The sequence below is a fragment of the Dermacentor silvarum genome, chromosome 8, assembly GCF_013339745.2.
Source record: "Dermacentor silvarum isolate Dsil-2018 chromosome 8, BIME_Dsil_1.4, whole genome shotgun sequence".
Lineage (NCBI taxonomy): Eukaryota > Metazoa > Arthropoda > Arachnida > Ixodida > Ixodidae > Dermacentor > Dermacentor silvarum.
Window position 1 is genome coordinate 73682526 of NC_051161.1, and position 19496 is coordinate 73702021.

Consider the following 19496-nt stretch of genomic DNA (forward strand, 5'->3'; position numbering starts at 1 on the left):
CATTCAGATCGTGCTCAGATTTCACAAATCTGAAATCTGCCAGAAAAAAAAAGAAAAAAACATTCTCTGTGCTGGATGGATCACAGTGAAAGTCGTATCTCGTAGCTGGTGTCTAATGCCCATTTAATTTATGCAATATAAGACTTGCAGTTCAGCCTCGATGGCTGAGCAAGTGTGAATGATCCCTGATGGTGTAGGTTGAGAAAATGACCTGTGAAATACAAGTTTGTTGCAATAATGAAACTTGTACCAGGTTGATCAGGACACACTGCAACCCTAATGCAAGTCTTCTACCTATCCTACATTGGCATTTGGAAACGCATTGCTCAAACTGACACACAAAGTATGCAGGACACGGACATGCTGCATCACGGCGTTTAGATTTGTGCATGGTTCCAAAAAGTTTTAAGAAGAAGAAAAAAAAAAAAGGAAATAGAAACTTTGTACTTGCTAGCACTGTGTTTTAATTTTGCGACCATCAGGGGTACACAAGATGTTTCATTTTAAGAGATAAACTATACACTAGCTTGGCGTATCTGTAGAGATGTGTCCGTAGCCCCCACCTTCGAACTGTCTCTGGCCGTCGGGGTCAACAACAGCCCGGTATTGTATTCAAAAACGTGTTGCTGGTTTACACCGCTTTGGACACCGTTTACAGCGCTTTGGACCGCGCCGTTATGCGTGTGATGATGATGATGATGCACCTCCGTTATGGCTCGCACCCACTAAGGGGGATAGGCCAAGAATCGGGCGGCAGTGGGAATGCTAAAGTTATGCATGTGTGGAATGCCGATGTGGCGATCGCGTGCGCCTTATGACATGTAATGCGCTTTGTTCACACATCAACCCGCCACGGTGGCTTAGCGGCTATGCTCATATGGGTTCTGTGCTGTGGTGTTGCTGCTAAGCACAAGGTCGCGGGATCGAATCCCGACCACGACGATCGCAAAGTTGGTTCTTTATCGGCATTTCGGTAGGGGCGAAATGCAAAACGCCTGTGTCCCGTGTATTGGGGGGCACGTTAAAGATCGCCTGGTGGTCAAAATTAATCCGAAGTCTGCCACTACGGCGTGCTTCATAATCAAGTCGTGGTTTTGGCACGTAAAACCCCAGAATTCAGTTGTTAACGTGCAATGCTTGATCCCATTTGAAAGACTCAGCAAGTGGCGGCCTTTTCATTCTCGAGAAGGTGACATTCCAAAGCAGGGATTCCGCTAAAATACGAGAAGAAAAGAAAGAAAACAAGCAAGAAGTTATATAAAAAATATCGATGGGGTCGATCTGCGAAAACACCCGTGTACTTCAATTTAGGAGCACGCCAAAGAACCCCAGGTGGTCGAAATTTTCCGGAGTCCCCCACTACGGCGTGCCTCGTAATCAGATCGTGGTTTCGGCACGTAAAACGCCATAATTGGCAGGTGATTAGCGGAAGCACTAAAAACTATTCTGCTTCAAGGAGGCGCCAACACTCAACACTCCAGCAGCACGCTGGAGGCGTTTTCCTTTCCCCTCTTTCGGATGCAGAGGCGGTGTTTCGTGTATTACCCAGCGTTGTCGGCGGTGGATTTTCTCTGTTTACGAGGGTATCATCAATCAGTGAAGTTCGGCACTCTTTAGTTTGCTATCCTCGAACTGATATCGAGAAACGTGTTGCCGTGCCGTGACACCTGCTGACGCAGCTGCTGGGGGGAAGCGCACGCCGCGTTGAGTCGGCGTGGCCCTTGATTCTACCAGGGACACAGCGTAATCGAGCGTAGCGGTACAGCTGCCCTGCCCACCGATGGCACATGACTGACCGGAGATCGGCTTGTTTGCTGCTTCGTGAGTGATGTGACGAGGCAGTTATGGACTTGAGGTCAACCGAATACCGGCCACTCTTTGGCGGGCCCGTCGACAGGCCGCTGTTCGACGACAACAACACGCGGGTAAAGTGTTTAAAGTGTTGTGCTGTGGATCTCTTCTCTCAGCGGTTGGATCGTTGCGGCTGTGCTAGGCGCCGTGTTTCAAATGTGTCTTTCGATGTAGCGCTGCCATATACGTCCCTGAAAAGTTTCCTCGTTGGCGTTTGCATTCACCGAGCTTCTGATTGCAGAATGCGCGCGCTCGTTGGTGTATTTTGTGGAATCGGCTAACTGCAAGAAAACGAGACTGCACGCTCACGGACAAACGTGGCGTTAGGCATTTGATTGTGTTCTGCTGTTGGTGCATGTGCTTCGTTGATCGTGATCGCAATCTCGCGTAGCAGCTGTTTTCTTTCTTTGCTATCAGTGTACCGCCTGAGCGTTGTATCGAGGCATACTTTCTTTGCCGACGAGCAGCAAGGGAAGTTCCCTGCCAGAAATGAGTGATTTGCTACGAGTGCCAGTGGTTTCGCGTTTGCTTTTGTAACCGAGAATGCTTAAGCGAGAACTATTTTGCCGTCGTCCCGTTTCTCGTTGCAGGAACGGATCCTGCATCTGATTATAGGAGCTGTGACTGTAGTTTTTGTTTTGGTGAGTAAGTTTTGCGTCTAAGATCTTTTTCCCTCTGGCTGGGCTCAAATGAGCGTCAACAAAAAAAAAAAAAAAAAAAAACTCGCATTTGTAATTTTCTTTAGTGTTCACTGTTGTTGATGCAACAGAGTATGCTCGAAATAGCGCTAAAGAACAAAAGCATGTTCAATTACCCTTACTGTGCTGTCTAAAATTCATTTCTCTCATTTGGGGCACCAAATACCTTCTAGTGTCAGTAGATGCAACACACACATTGTTCAACATTCAGCAAAGCTACAAACTGTCACTATATATAGCACTCTTGCTATGCAGCTTGAAACACTAAATACTGGTATGCATGAACTTTGCTCATAAGTTCCATTACACTCTAGAATAATGCAAGTTAGTCCACATATGATTACGGGGCTATTCAGTTGAGCGCAGAAAATCAACAATAGCTTTGCACAGGCATGGACTTTCACCATTTGTGCAGTTCTGCAAGTTTTAATAATTTTATAGGAGCATTGGTCGACATGACAATCAGTTTCATGTCATGGAGTACCCCTGTGAAAGTAGCAAGGGTAAGTGCATGTCTGCAAAACATCCTCTTGTGCGAGCGTCGTCAGCTAAGCTATTCCATTCAGTTCGACAAAGTTCCTGCAATATAGTTCGTTGTCATTTGGCGTTCCCATGACATTAATAAAAAACTTTGAGAGCTGTACATATTGAGCTGAATGGGAAAATTGCATTATATGAAGGTGGCACATGTGCTGTTTGTACTTAATTGCAAACCACAATAGTATGAATGAGCATGCTGTATGTTAACAAAAAGATGCTCTTGATACGTGAAACCTCGCTTTGGCAAGGCTTTTAAAGCCTACAAAGGCCATACTACAAGTTAAGGTAACTTCATAGGCTACAGGCAAAATGCAGACTACAGAAAAAGATCATAGACTACGGACAAAATGGAGCGTGCACCTTATTTCACTGCTACAATGACAGATGGTGTCACGATTCTGTTCCCGCGAATTCTACACTTCCTGCTTTGCATTGTTGTAGATGATGCATGCATTTTATTAAAATTCATCTACCATTGCATGCAAACCCCTGTGCAAAATTGGAGTGTGAATGTGCTGGTAGTTTACCCGGAAGAGTTGTGTATACATAACTTGCTCTCCTATCTGCACAATATTCAGTACTGTCACAGCACAGGTGCGTAGGTTAGCGGCTTTTTGTGTAAGGTGCAACCACTGCCACTTAAGTGCAAGTTGTCTGTCAGAAAGTGAAATGCTTCTGTCTTTCCACAAAAGGAAGTTCCCTCACGTCTTGTGCCCTTGCCATGACTCATACCCGCCGCGGTCACAAAGGACCTGCCACAGTAGCTAGTAGTTATGCACTGCACAGTGCTGTTGCACTTCTGAGCTCGTGGTGGTGCATTTGATTCTGGCCGCAGCAGCTGCATTTCGTTGAGTGTGAAATGCAAAAATGTTAGTGTACTTACATTTAGGTGCACGTTAAAGAACCCCAGTGGTCAAAATTCATCCGGAGTTTCCAACTATGTCGTGTTTCATAATCGTATTCTTACTTTGGCACATAAATGCCCAGAACCCAGCCTGCGCTCGGCAGTGGTCTACACTGTACATGTAACTTGCTCAGAAAAAGCATGGAACCTTATTGAAATTTGCTGCTGAAAGAAAAAAAGACAGTTAAGGCAAGATGGGCCCTTTGGGTAGACATTTCAGTAGTCGGTGAAGAGCAGTGCCTGCCGCATGCAAGTTTTGTTTCGAAGATGTGTGGCAAGACTGGTAATGCGGTAAGGTGTGACTGCATGTCACGCAAGGACTAATCAGGTAGTCTTGTCCAAAAGCCCTGTGTTCTTAAATAAGTCAAGAAAAGCACACAACTTAAATTGTCACCTATGGCAGTGTTCATGTGCTCAAGAAGGAGTAGTGGAAGAAAAAAAGTAATGAATGTGCCTAGGAAATGCCCACAGCTGTCTCGTTAATTGTTTAACTGACCAGCTGCGGCAGCTTATAGGGGCTATGGCATTGCGCTAATGAGTTAGAGGTCACAGGTTTGATTTGAAGGGCACCACTACAGTGGTTTTAATACATTAAATCCCGGTTACTTTTTAAAAATTGTTTAACTGACACAGGGCAGGGAGTGTTTTAGTTTTATGGATTACGCTGCTATACCAGGAACAGCTTGCGTGAAGCATTTTACCTGTGGCTGATTTTACCCAAAGTCAAAGAGGTTTGCGCAACTCGTAGTAAATTGCTGTGCGGTCAGCTGCCAAGGGGCAAAGGTTAAAAGCTTTGCAGAGGTGTCCCTCCTTTTTTACTCAGGAACTTGATGTGCATCACCGGGGGCGTTCTGTTGCTCAGCATAAGGTTAAGAATTCGATGCCCGGAAGCAACGGCCACATTCTTATGAAGGCAGAATGCAAAAACGCTCATGTGCTTAGATTTATGCACACGGTAAAGGAATCCCGACACATATTTTCAAAGTTGCAGGAACTGTACACCATGCTCTTTTGCATCATAGAAGAATGGTACTTATGAAGTATGAAGGCTGGGAAACACTTGTAAGGTATTTTAAATAAGTACTCGAGTTGATCTCAAAGTGCCAGACTTGGAGTCACCGACATTGTTGTGACCTCATTACACAGAGCAAATTTTGGTGATGTCATGTAGTGGCAAGGCAAGATTACGGCTTTGCTTATAAAAAAAAAAAAGAAAAAGAAACGAGAATGTTGTGTGTGTTTCTTCAGGCTGCACTTACACGTGGCAGCCACTGCGATCATAGGAATGAAGCAAGAACCAATGTATCGTGATGTCATGACACTTCAACTTCCTGGGTAACTGAAACTGGTTTATAGAAAGAAGTGTTCAAGTAAATTAATTAGGTTGCTCTTATGCTTGCCACTACTTCTTTTGTAGGATTTACAGTGTTTTGGATCTTTATTTAATGCGAACGAATGACAAGTTGAAAATGTCGTACTCCTAGAATCCTACATGTTCAAAATTAATCGGAGGCGTCCCACTACAGTGTATCTCATAGCCCTAATGTTGCATTGGGACATTAAACCCCATGAATGAATGAACGAATGAATGAATCAATCAATTGATCAGTTTTGTATGGTAGCTACTTTCTGCCACTTGTGTACTTGTACTAACAATGCATAACGTCCACCATAGGTTCACAATGCTTTGTGCAAGCCACCCATGTGTTTAAGTAAATAGGAGAACAAGGTTTTTTCCAGTAACACAATGTGCTCAGCAGCAAGCATTGGGAATGTGTGGTTGTCACTAACAGGGTGGTTATTTGACTGGACTTTGCTAGTGAACTCCTTTAATAACTTTCTACTCATGGTACAGTTGACTTGAGAGAATGTCTGTATATTTGGCACTCTTTGGCCATCTCTGGCCCTTGTGCCATTAAACAGCACATATCATCAGAACTTCTGTATTGGGTGCTGCTTGAGTATTTTTGGGGCATTCTAAGTTGCTGAGAACCAGTCTGTGTTGTTAAGCTTTACAGCCAATCATTGGTTCTTAATAGACCCTTTTCATAATGTAAAATAGCTGGGCAATTTGCCCAGCTAATGCCAATACGGTCATTTTTTGCAATTCGCACATAGATGCACAGTTTGTTTCTCTTATGGCATTAAAAATGTAGGTGCTGCTCTCATGATAAAACCACACACAAGAAACAAGCTCCAGCATGTACAGCTATCACTTTGTCTTCATTTAATTCACGATTGGTGCTACCATTAGCTGGTAAAATAAGCAATTCAGGGAAGCACACTTGTGATTTTGGAAAAGGGTCTATTGCATAAAGCATCCATTCTTTTTTCATTTCAGATCACATTTATTCTTGCGTTCTTTTACTCTGTCCGGCCACCATGTGGAAGGCACATCTATTATGCACTTTGCATCCTATGCCTTTGTTTTGCCCATGCTATGCTGGTAAGACATTTATTTTTAAACTGTTGTATGCTTATGTTGCAAATGTGCAGCACAGTCATGTTGCATTGGGAGCAAAATATATATTTTTTTATATTCAACATTCGGTATACAATTTGGCACCAACAGTTGGGGCTATGCAGCAATTATGCACACTTTGCCAGGCTAAGCCCGTCTCTTGCCCGAAATGAGCGCTGTCTACTTTTCATTTGGTTGCGCTATTGACCAAATCACATACTTTTTTCGTCAAATCACTTCAACATGCAGAGGAACACATTCAATGTTACTTTTGTGGACATATTGGCTTTTTGCTGGTCTCTTGCATCACCTTGAGCCTTGTGAAAAAAAAAAAAAAATTGTTTTGCTGTAATCGATACCATGTCAGATCCTGCTTTATTGGTTGCATTATAGCAGTAGAATATTCATTTACCTCGAGCGTTGATGTAATTGCTATCCCAATAAAAAGCTAATTTTGATGTAGGTGATAAAGTTGCAGTTTTGGCGTTTAACATGTGAAGACAGTGAAGGTTGTTATATTGTGTCAGAACCATGTTGAAGTTGGCTTAAATAGCACTTGTTCAATGGTGCCGCTGGCACCATTTTCGAGGTCTTCCGTGTTCTCTCTCTGTGTAACCAAGCACCATGTACATGTTTTCGCACAGCATACTAGTTTCTTTTTTCTGTGTGAACTTTGTCACAGCACCTTCAACAATTTCGCAGTTCTGTTATTGCTTGTATAAACTCAAGGCTGCCTTGGACGGCCAGGTGTGGACTGATTGATGCACAGTCCTTCAGCAAGCAGTTAGTGCTAGTAGAATGTGCAGCTTGTGTGGTCAGCGACCTTTAATGTTCAAGTAGTCCCAGAAAGGGGGGGGGGGGGGGGGCTGCTTGTGAGTTTATGTAATGGATAGTTGTGACAGTGCTGCACCACGGTTCTTTATGTTCGTTGTACCTGAACTGGTGTGGTGACCAGGTCGTTGTAAGTGGGTGGTGCACCATAGGCTTCTTACAAATATTGTTGATTGAGGAGAAGCTGTTCATTATGAATCTTTACTTAAAAAAGTAAGTGTGCCCAACTGTACTTCACAATTCTGATAAAACACAGTAGGTATAAGTGTAAAGATTTGCTTTCTCTGGAAAAGATGATTGGCTGGACATGAGAGATACAGCTGGCAGGGCCAATGGGGCTGGTGCCTATTTTTTTTAATGGGTTAGTTTGAACCAAAGTGACATTTAGGAATCAGATGTTTATAATCCCAGTGCGTTTGAAATATGAGGGCTTCTGCAAGTGCGCGGGGAGAATGTAATTCAGAATTATTGTGGGTTTTAGAGAGTGTCCTAGAACAGCTGCAAACATGTAGAAGCTGCTGGAAGTAATTTTCTAAATTTAGGGATATAAAAGTTGTACTGTTTCCTGTGGTGTACCCTGGGGGGCCACCAGAGGGGAGCTATTTGTGGAGCAGAGATATAAATACTTTATTTACATTTTTATATTACCACACAGTAATCAACATCTACTAGTTCAGTGACACTGAGCTGCCAGTTAATCAGCTGCAAACTGGGTCTGATTCCAACTCGTAATTAACTTCTGTGTTATAAACTTGGAGATTATGCTAAAATTTGTACTCGGTGCCCAGATTGCGTTAACAAGGAAAGAACATATTTTGCCAAACGGTATGTATGGCGCCAGCCATTCTGAGCTGTACGCCGATTCTTTATTTCGTCTGTCTGACACGCAATACGCACCACCAAGCTTTCCTTACAATAGGGGCTATAAATTCAGCACCAAAACACTTTATGGCTTGCATGCAACTGAATTGCTTAGCTTCTTGAAGTTTTAAAAGAATGTGTTGCTGCGTTAGTTGGTCAGCACTATACAGTTGTTGTGCCAGCTGCTCGCAACCGAGCTGGGCCTGCCCTGTGTCTGTCTTTCTTTTGTTGTCATGCAAGGCGTGCTGTTGTTTATATCTGCTAAGTGCTGAGAAACTCTTTACAGAAAGGCAAGATTGTCATTTACGCCACCATAGCCAAATCCCTGAGGGCAAGCACGATGACATAACTGGGCAGACTCTAATCGGGTCATGATGCTTGATGAGCAATCAGTGCAGCACCTGTTGGTGGAAAGTCTCCAAAATAGCCATTCAAGAGAAGTTACTTTCGCTACACTTTGTTTACTCAGTACGATGGCTTAGTAAATGCGGTGTTCTACTGCATGACAAGGTTGCATGTTTCCTAGCCAGCACAGCCGCATTCTGATGGGAGGCATATAATGTGAAAATGCTTGTGTACATTGATTTAGGGGCCTGATAAAGATACTCGGTGGTTAAAACTCGTATTGAGTCTTCGACTATGGCATTCCTCATAGCCCACTGTGCAGCTTTGGCATGTAAAATTTCTTAAATTATAACACACTGCATTTTCAATAGTTTTTTCACATTTTGATGAACTTGCGGTTTAGGCTCAACAGAATCGGCAACAGTGCAGTTGATAGGCATGCTTCTCGCTGTGTGTAATGTGTGGACAGCCCACAATAAGGTTGCTGCGTACTCTTATCAACGAAAGTACATGACTGAAGCTGAAAGCATACAACTACATGCTGCAGACTTACTGAGAGGCTGGCATTTCATTGCTCTTTTCTTTATTTTATTCGCGTAATTCTAATACACTCAAACCTTCATTTAACGAGACTTGATGCTACGAAATTTGTTATTTAATGAAGTGATTTTGATTTCCCTGGCACTTATTTATAGGCACTTGTTTATAGAGGCTAATACACTGAAAACCCCAAAGTAACGAAATGGTGCACAAGGCAGTGCTCGAGATTTCTTTTGTGTATATGTTCAGTTGTCACTGCTTTCACTTCTTTTTGAAGTGGAGTATAGCGTCAAGACACTGCATAGCTAATTTGTACACCAAATTAGCTCTCTCTCTTATGTAGCTTCACTGCTGTGTGCTTCATATTGCCGTGAAGTCGCACTTCACTAAATTTGTGTATAAGCACGACCGCCATTTTTCATTTATAGATTGTATTGTGAAGAGACAGCTTGACCATCCTTCCGAGCACCTTGTTTACTCTTCACTTCATCCTCTTTGTTCTTCCTGGCTCCCGTACTTCTTCACAGTATCTGAAATTTTGGTGCAAATTGTATATGTGTAAATAGAGCAGTTGTGACATGGGCTATCATATGGTAGTGCATGCAAATGATGTTGCAACATGTGCGTGACAGGTAATGGACATGTTATAGTGCAGGCATTCTCTGTCATTGACTTTGCCCTAGAGATTACACAGCCATGTGGTAATTTACTTGAGGCGTGTCTAGAAGTGCTATAGCCCCGCAAGATGCCACACTTACTGATGCTGAGCTTGAAGAAGTGGAATACAATACGTTGAAATGAACGGTAGTTGCTCGTCACCTGCCTCAGTTACTTCTGGCGTTCCCTAAGCGATCAGCGTTCCTTAAGCGATCAAAAAACATGGTCTCCTCCCACACAAACTTCAGAAGATGCGTTACAATCTAAAGATTGTGGCTTATAACTCCATAATTTGTCCAAAGCTAGGAGACGCCACCATTGTTTGGGACCCTTATACTCAAAAAGTACAAGGGTCCCAGAACACTCGCTACACCTGAGAAAATAGCTGAAGCGATCAATGAAGGTGGTAGTCATGGGATGGTCAGATTTGCCTATTCCTCCCTCTGTTGTTATGCTAAAGAATAAGGTGTGCATGTGTATAAATGGTGTAAATGTTGCTGCTGTTGTCGATACTGGTGCCATTATTTTGGTTATGAGCCTTTGCTTCAAAGGTAGCTTAGAACACAAAGTTATGTTTGTGTGGAATTGCAAATAATCTTTTCGTAGTGTTGGAGGTGAAATGCAGTGCCCTGTTGGTGTTTGTTTGGTTTTGGTCATGATTGGAGGACTGAGTTGAATAGCAGAGTTCACTGAATTGGCCCATGCAACTCGTGAGGTTATTTTATGCATAGATCTTCTGCGTGAATGCGGCATTACGGGCTTGACTGCGGCACTGGAGAGATTCTACTGCGGAGCATGTTGCCAGTCGCCTTGAAGATTTGCAGACTCATTAAGCCCATGCCGTTTTGCTGTCTCAATATGTGTTTCTGCCTGGTTGGACAGCCATGTTTGTTCCTGTGTGTTCTTCACGTGTCTGGATGGGATCCTGTAGCAGCCTTGTGCAGCCAGGCAGGTGTGCTTTCTTGTGGAAAGTCAACGCTTTTACGCAGTCTGTTGCTTTGCCTGCCGGACCTAAATTGAGAACATCTTGAGGAGCAAACCACAATTGATGTATGAATGGTTGCAGCGTCTTCAGACATCAGTCGACCAGTGCCCTACTGTTCGGCTGACTTGCGACGTATCATAAACAAGTCGTTGTCGTCTTTCGAGCAGGATGTGCTCTAAGGAGTGCTGGCCTACCACATGTCAGTCTTTGACCTTGCTCAAAGTGAGTGTTGCCAGATGTTGCCGGAATTCCACATGCACCACCACATCAACGCAGGGCAAGCAACTCCGACACATCAGAAACCCTACTGCATATCTCCCACGGAAAGAAAAGTGATCGCCAAACAGGTCAGCGGCATGCTGCAATAGGGTGTTATTCAGGAATATTGTAGTCCCTGGGCTGCTCCTGTTGTACTAGTGAAAAAGAAAGACAACTCATGATTTCGTGTCAAATACCACTGCCTCAACGCTGTCACAAAGAAAGACATGTATCCATTACCACGCATTGACGATGCTGTTGACTGCCTTCACTCACCTCATACTTTTTGTTGGTTGACCTCCAGTCCAGGTACTGTCAGATACCGATGCACTCGTCTGGCAGAGAAAAGGCCGCTTTTGTTAGGCCTGAAAGACTCTAAGAAGTGCCATTTCTGTAAACGTCAAGCTCTTGGGCTGGGATATCTCGTTGACAAGGACAGTATATGGCCAGACTCCTCAAAAGATTTCTGCTGTGCACAACTTTATCCAGCCGAAGACAGTGAAACACCTCAGAAGTTTCCCGGGTCTTTGTTATTGTTTTTGCAGGTTTATATAAGACTTCACCCAGCTTGCTTATCCACTGACAGACCTGCTTCGCAAGGACACTCCCTACATATGAACTGCTGAGTGCAAGACTGCTTTTGAGGAGCTGAAGTTCTTGCTCACCTCTGGGGCTGCTTCTGTGCCATTTCTATCTAGAGGTGTTCACGGCGCTGCATACTGATGCAACTAGTGTGGGCGCAGGTGCTGTGCTTGTCCAGTTTCACGATGGACGCCAATGCGTTGCATATGCAAATCATACTCTGATGGAAGCAGAGAGCAATTATACAGTCACAGAACTGGAATGTCTTGCTGTTGTTTTCGCCATCCACAAGTTCAGATTTCATTTGTACGGCCGCCACTTCAAGATTGTTCCTGACCATCATTCTCTCTGGTGGTTCGTTGGACTGCGTGAGTCAGCTGGCTGATTGGCTTGGTGGGTCTTGCGGCTTCAAGAATGTGACTTCTCCGTAGCTTACAAGAGTGGTTGGTGCAACACAGATCCCTTTTGCTTATCTTGACTTCCCTCTTAGAATAAGGGCACTGATAATGACATCTTCGACGAATACCTAACTACAATCTCATCGGACTTTCCTGACTTCACCGTCTTCAAGAATGCAGAACAGCACGACCATTCACTAAAGCCTATTATTGATGCGACCCACAGACCTGAATGGGCTGCACTGTTTGTGATTCCTGACGATCTGCTGTACCACAAGAATAATTCTACCAGCGGTGCTCCACTGCTCCTCATTGTCCCAAGATGTCTGTGCCTTGTGGTACTTTGGGCCATGCATGATGACATTACGTCGGGGCACCTTGGATTTGCTTGAACACTCCACCGCCTCCGACAACGTTTCTATTGGCCCGAGTTGTAAAAGACAACCAAGCAGTACTTCGACAGATATTGTCGCACTGAACGAGCACGTTGACTTGCTCGGCTCAGAACTCTCTTGTCGCATGCTCATGTTTAGGCTCACTACGAGGCACAGCATCTGCCAGTCAGATTCGCCAGAGGGAACTTTGTGTGACTGTGGACACCAGTTCGGAAAAGGGGACTTTGTCAAACGATTCTTTCCAAGTACTCTGGTCTGTTTTTCATTATCAAATGCTCAAATAACGTGACCTATGCCATTGCTGAAGTGACGACTGATAACCACTGTTCATGTAATAGGCAACTTGTGCATGTCGCATGATTGACACTTTACCATCAACGCACACTCTGTCTCGCTTGTTGAGCTTCGTCTGCCCTGGAGCGAAATGTAACACTGTTCCCAAGGAGCGTAGAAAAAGAGGAAGGAGCAGCACAAGATTTTGTTGATTGGCTGTTTCAGACCGTCCCATGTCATCTTTACCGTTTTCATCCTTTGCACTTTAACTAAATCTATTACATTCATAACAGTATCATACAAACAGAAAATGTTCAGAAGCAAGGAGTTCACTTCATATTTAATAAATACAAGAGTACTGATTCCCTTTCTACTCTGATGTCAGCCAATAAGATGAAATCCCTTCAAGTAAGATGTGCAGTAGCTTTAGTATACTAATCTTTTTACTCTGTTTAGTTGATTATAAGTTAGGAATTTTGCTTTTGCATTATAGAAGCCTTTTATCCTCACATGAAACATGCCATAAGCACACTACATGTCAATGCCTTATTTTGCCAGTAGATTTAAGTATTATTATTTCCCATGAACAGTTAAAGACTGGGGCAAATGACCCAACTATGTCATGTTACAATATTTTTCAAAAGCACTGCAGAAGTTGTTATGCTGTTAATGTGACTATACAGTAGTCACATGAAAGTGTTTGTACGGCCTTTATCACCTTTTATCTTTTCTATGTATGTAAACACTAAATTTGAAGTTCTCTTTTGTTTTACCCTTCATGGCTTTCACTTTGTGAAGTCTGCAATATTTTGTAAGTAAATAAAATTTTGAGGCATCCATTTATTATGACTTTTTTGTTTGTTTTCAGATCCATTGGTACAGAGAAGGAGGAGTTGATCCGAAGTTTCGATACCTCATTTATTCTAATACTGTGATTATACACCTGTTCTGTATATCTGCCATCACTTATTTTGTTAATGGTTGTTAAAGGGTGTTTTAGAATGCACTTGGGCAGGCAGTTTGCTGCATGGCATATCTTTGAGGAGCTGCTGAAGACCAACTTCCCTCAAAGCTTTGAAAAAGAAGGTTGGGGTGGAGTTGTGTCCAAGTGTTACATTCCACGTTGTATTTAATTCATTAACTGAAATATCATGAGGTATTTGTTTACTACAGGCAAATATTAAGCTCCTGTTGATTACCAGGCGTGATGACATACACCACTTGTTGTTATAGCTGATTGTTTTATGTTGCGTAGATACTTTGTTAATGTAACATGGTGCCTGTGCACTCTGGAGGCACCATGTGTGAAACTAACATTTTAGCGTTCATTTTACAAGCATGATCAGGAAACTGTCATGTATTTCCTGTTTCTGGCTTTGTGAAGTGTGAGGAACCTCTTTTATTGATGGATGCCTGCTGTTTTTCAACTTTCCAGATGTCTCTATCACAGTAACTGTTGCAGTATGTAGCTGCAATATATACGAATGGTGCCTTCTTTATGCATTTGCTATGCAGCATAAACGGCCTGGTTGCACAATAGAAGTGCTTGCATGTACCTTTTACCTGACAGTGTGGTTAGCAATGAGCTGTTATTTTTTGTCTATTCAAGCAGTGGTCTCACGGAAATTTGCATTTTTGTTCTTTTTTTGCATGCTAGGTTTTGCCTCATGAAGCATCACATTCCAGGCATCCTCTATGATGCTGTTCACTTTTATCCTCACTGTCATTGCACATAAGCATAGTGCTAGCGTGTTGGTGGAAGTAACAAGTTTCGGTACTTCCTACTGTTCTTTTTGATAGCTTCTTCTCACTGTCATGTAAGCAAGAGATTTTTTTGAAATTTTGATCTGTTCGCAGGGAATGTATGTTTTGATAAGGGAAATTAAAGATATACAGGAGCTACCTCATTTGAAGTGCTTGAGTGATGTGTCATATAGGGCCTTACATGATTTGAAGGAGAGAAGAGGAAGCAGATTTTAATGCATTCGTATTTGTCCTCACTGATTCTGTGTTTGTGCGCTTTCACAAAGCAGCCTCTTGCACGGCCAATTACACGCAAGATGTTGGAAGAGCTAAACTTCTGCAAATGCATGCATAATTTAAAAGGACCAGTGCCACTTATTGCTACTGAACTAGTGAAATAGAATCTACAATCTGGGCATGGATAAAAATGTGTATTATTTATTGTTAGCGTGCCAGATCAGTTCATGCGAGCAGATGATAGCTGGTGCAGTGCACTTAAGTCATGCAATGCACTGTGTAGAAGTAAACAGAAATCTAATACCATTGTTCTTTAATCTTAGTGCGCTGTCTATTTGTACCTACAAGCTATACAGCTGGTTTTTAAGAAGTTGCTTGACTGTGGTCACTGTGTACATGCCCGACTGGCTAGTTGCGCTGTGGGTAGTGCTTAGTCACTGATGTGCCTTTTCACTTAGACCTGCCTAAGCAGATGTGACTTATAGCAATAGCGAAAACTCTGTGGCTTCATTTATAGTGAACTCTTGATGCAAAGGATGCTTGGGAAACAGGAAAAAAAAAAGAACTTAGACTTGCAGACGACAGAGTGAACTAATTCGATATTGAGCTGGGCATTTCTTGTGCTTTGCATATAGTATCCCACTGCATTAACTCTGACCACATTCTCCGTTTCTTTACAAAGGTGCCTGCCGCCATGCGCTCGGAACTTTCTTTGTGTGTGGCTGAATAGCACGCATGGCTGCACAATCCTTCTATATGTTGTCACTTCTATTGCGTCTGTTATCTGTGTGTGTGTGTGTTTGTGTGCGTGAACATCACAGAGTTGACACTCCGCTGCAACGACTCCCCGCGCGCCAAGGGAGAGATTCGGTAACCCTACGTAATGCCGCCGAGGTCACCTTCTCGCCCCACTATTGCAGGCTGGATTGCGTCCTGAGCTACAAATTACACAAAAAAAGAAGAAAAGTCAGAATGTACTGACTTTTGGAGTATTCCAGAAAAACGACAGCGAAATGCACTACTTTTTCAGTGGGTACCTGCTAAAGCGTGATCAACTTTTAGTGAGCACGGGAGCAATAAGCGATACATACTTTTTTTTTCTGTTTTAAAACACTGAACACTTGAAGTAGCAAATGTCATCTGAAGCATTTCCAAAACTGGATTCAAGGTTGGGTTAAGGGCGTCTTAAGCCTTTTCATGTCAATGACATACCGGTACGTTCTCCACTCTCTACACTTGGACGTGCGCAGCAACACGTACGAAGTTTGCGAACTCCGAAGTAGTTTCGCCATCTGTTATATATTTCTAGAAGCATATTCACTCGCTGGGTTTGCTCATACTTCGTTTTATCTAGCGCGCTGCGAAACGCGCGCCTCTCTGGCCGTGGTCGGACCCACTGCGCACGTGCTACTTCGCTTACGCTGTGGCCGCTAGAGAATGCGCTTCGCACGAGCCACTCGTTCCCGTGTTCACCAGTGTGTTCACGCTTTCTTTCTTAACAATGAGCGACGCAACTGGTGGAAATGCTTCTGCCGCTGTGGCTAAATCAGCTGCTCGAGCAGAGGCTTAATCAGTGCCACAGTCGAGAGGACCCTGTCGTTCAGAATACAATTCTTTGCCACAGTATATCCCGAATTCAAAACACCTAAACAGCTGGGCTCAAAATTCGCATTAAGGAGCATCATAATCGTCAGTGACTTTTTTTTTGTCTTGTCACACCGTCTTCGCTACGGCGCGCCACCTTTCCAGTGACCGGGGAGCTCCTTTCGTCGAAGCTGTGTTTAATTATTAAAATAGTGTTTTATTTCTACTGAAAATTTGTGTTTACACCATTTTGTCAAACATATATATTTGAGGCATGGATTATACAACGCGACGTCTTCAATTTTGCTGTCGTTGTCAAGCACATCATCTGCTAGCGAGCACGCGTGCGTTACGCGGACGCCCAGTTTTTCTCGCAGAAAGTCTGTGCAGTACATTTTAACACGAAAGTGTTTTATGCCGGGGTCCACCAAGACTTCAATGACGTATTTCCGTCACGGAAATACGTCACACGAACATAATACAAAGAAAGAAACCAGAAGAAAAAGTTCCACAAACATGCAAAATTTGGAAATCGAACCCACGACCTCTCGGTCCGCGACGATAGATCGCCGAGCGTTTAACCCATTGCGCCACAAACGCATTTGCAGAGAGCTACACAGACGCGCCTTATATATCTAACACTCCTCCGTGTACCCGCGCTCTTGCTCGGGGCGGTGCCGCCGCCTACGAGCAGAAAAGAGAAGTACTGCATTATGACACTAACGCGCACCGACAGTGAACGCTTCGGTGGTCTCTGCACTACGACGCCTCGATGCCAGCATTCGAAGGGACGCTGGCATCAAGAAGCACTACCAACGCGTTCTCGCAGAAGCACTACTAGGTGGCGTTCACCGTATTCAGCACAGCGGAGCGTGGCCTCCGCAATTAGCTCTGAAAATGTTTCTGAAGTTGATCGCGGAGGCTGCAATTACGACGCGCTGTACGCGCTGATTTGACTCGGTGACGATTCAGTTACGTGCTTTGTCTTGCGCGTTGTATTAGTGTGTCAGTTACGTGCTTCGTCTTTCGCGTTGTGCTAGCGTGTGCAGCGTAGTGCAGCTTCCATATGCACGACGGTTGCTCATGGTCATCGACGTTGGTAGTCGTGATGGAGGAGACGTGCCACCAGGCGTCAGCGTGGGTGCATCAACGCCTAAGGGCGCTTTAGCCACAAAACACCAATAGACATTATATATCAATGTGCAATAAACATTACACTACTTCTGTGAAGACACGTTTCACTTTCGTGTTCTATACCGATTCCTATATAAGAGGGATCAACCACATTTTTTTTTAGATGTTTTAGTTGCTTTGGTGTGCCCATGACTCTTGACGGCCAGTACCAAATGTAGTTTTAGCCAGGTGAACTGCTGTTTTCAACACTGTCTTCTAACAGTAACTCGTAATAAGCCTCATCATCATGAAGCTACGTAAGAAAATGTTATTGATGTGTCATTTTACGTGAGCTTCTTGTTGGTGGATATTGATCAGGGACAATGACCGAAGAAAACAATATTAGAGTGAAATAAACCAGGTTTATTAACTGCGTGGCGCAATGAATGACCAATGTATTTCTATTATAATGAAATCGAAAGGTACATAGACATGTATTTCCGATACATATGCAAGCGAAAAATAAAAAATATTCTAAGTGCACTAATTGAAAAAGTGAACTCCCGACCGGAATAAGCGCACGTGTTTGCAGTTACAAACACACTTATTAGTGAATACTGCACATAAACCTCTCATTCGCAGAAATATTATTCATGGCAGGCAAAACCATCACACACACACACATGGCAGAAATAATATTCATAGCAGGCAAAACCATCTTATATATATATATATATTTCCCTGCTATGAATATTACTTCTGCAAATGAGAGATTTTGTATACGTATGCAAGTGTTATTGATATACTGTACGACACCGAATAGTTGTTTCCGTTCGAATGTAACGCATATCAGCACTATAGAAGTCTGACAGGCGAGTGACCGATGCAAGTGAGGACTGTTATTCCAAATGATTGTGCTGCTGGAGAGTCGTGGCTGTTGCGCAGAGGCGCGGTTCCTGAGAGAATTAACGCACGGGTGTTAATAAGTCCTGCTTAACAAGTTCCTAGCTGTCATTCAATATAAACACCCCATTTTGGGGCAGTCTGTAAATCTGCTAACTCGATTCAGTCAAGGAAAACATTTTTGACAGTCTCACCATGTTTACAACCCATTAAAACTGGGTGCCCCATGTGGTACCACACTTATCTTCAACGAACGCAACAGATCTGCACATACGAGTATATCTACGTGTATGGGAGACATGCCGTTCCTTTAATTGCTTCATTATGGTCGTTATCATAGCGCGCTGGATAACTGAAAGCAGCCATTTATAATATACAAGCTGCTGAGTTGAGCGGTCATACATTTGGGAAGGGCATTACATTTATGTATGAAATATAGGATAAGCGTAACATGTTTTTCTCTGAAATCAGACTCGAGAATAATTAATTTTTTACACCCTAGAAAAAAGCTGAAGAATGCAGCCACCTCCTTTTTTTTATTTAAACAAATTTTTCGGTCTTACTTGGCAAAACAACGATATGATTATGAGGCACCCGGTTTAGTTTTCACCACCTGGGGCTCTTTAACGTGCACCTAAATAGAAGTACACGAGTCTTTTTCCATTTCGTTCCCATCGAATTCCGTGACCTGGATTGAACCCGCGAGCTGCAGTTTAGCAGAGCAACGCCGTATGCTCTATATAGCAACTAATTAGGCTACCACGCAGGCTTTCTTTCTTTCTTTTCTTTTTTGAAGTATGGACTCGAAAAAAATTCCATGTACGGCTTAGGCCAAATATTAGTATACAGAATGACTAACTAAAACCGTTTTCGGCGCTCAAGGTCCGACAGCAATAAATGACCCCGTACCAATTACTCCGCATTCTGTTACGCGAGGAAGGTGGAAACTTGAACGGAATGTTGCGCTGCAGTTTACTCTTTTTTGAATCTATAACAATGATTTCTGCAAATCAGAGGACAAGGCGCCGGATGTGGCAGATTATACTTTTTGAAGCGGCAAGCAGGAAGGTTACATATTGTTACGGGGAGAAAATGTATGTATTTACAATATATACAGTTAGAAGGTTGTAGCTCTGTGTCCTGGGTAACACCATCAACCGAGCTCCGAGACACTTCAGCCTCTTCTTCACCAACCAACGCCCTTTGGTCCACAGCGGTACAAACGCGTACGTGACATTAACCCCCGGCGACAGAAGCATCGTCTCGATGCTTCTTATGGTGTCAAATCAGTGTAGGAGTAATAGGGCTTTAGTCGCGAAGCGTGCACAATATCAGTT

General features: G+C 43.4%; 1 protein-coding gene across 1 annotated transcript; it reads left to right on the forward strand.

Annotated features, from left to right (window-relative positions):
• The first annotated feature begins 1463 nt into the window (after positions 1 to 1463).
• On the forward strand, positions 1464 to 14486 carry LOC119461458 (transmembrane protein 243-like). The gene is made up of 4 exons (XM_037722777.2): positions 1464 to 1925; positions 2442 to 2492; positions 6335 to 6439; positions 13448 to 14486. The coding sequence occupies exons 1-4, from the start codon at positions 1845 to 1847 to the stop codon at positions 13565 to 13567; spliced, it is 357 nt and encodes a 118-aa protein (XP_037578705.1). The 5' UTR covers positions 1464 to 1844; the 3' UTR covers positions 13568 to 14486.
• The last annotated feature ends 5010 nt before the right edge of the window (positions 14487 to 19496 follow it).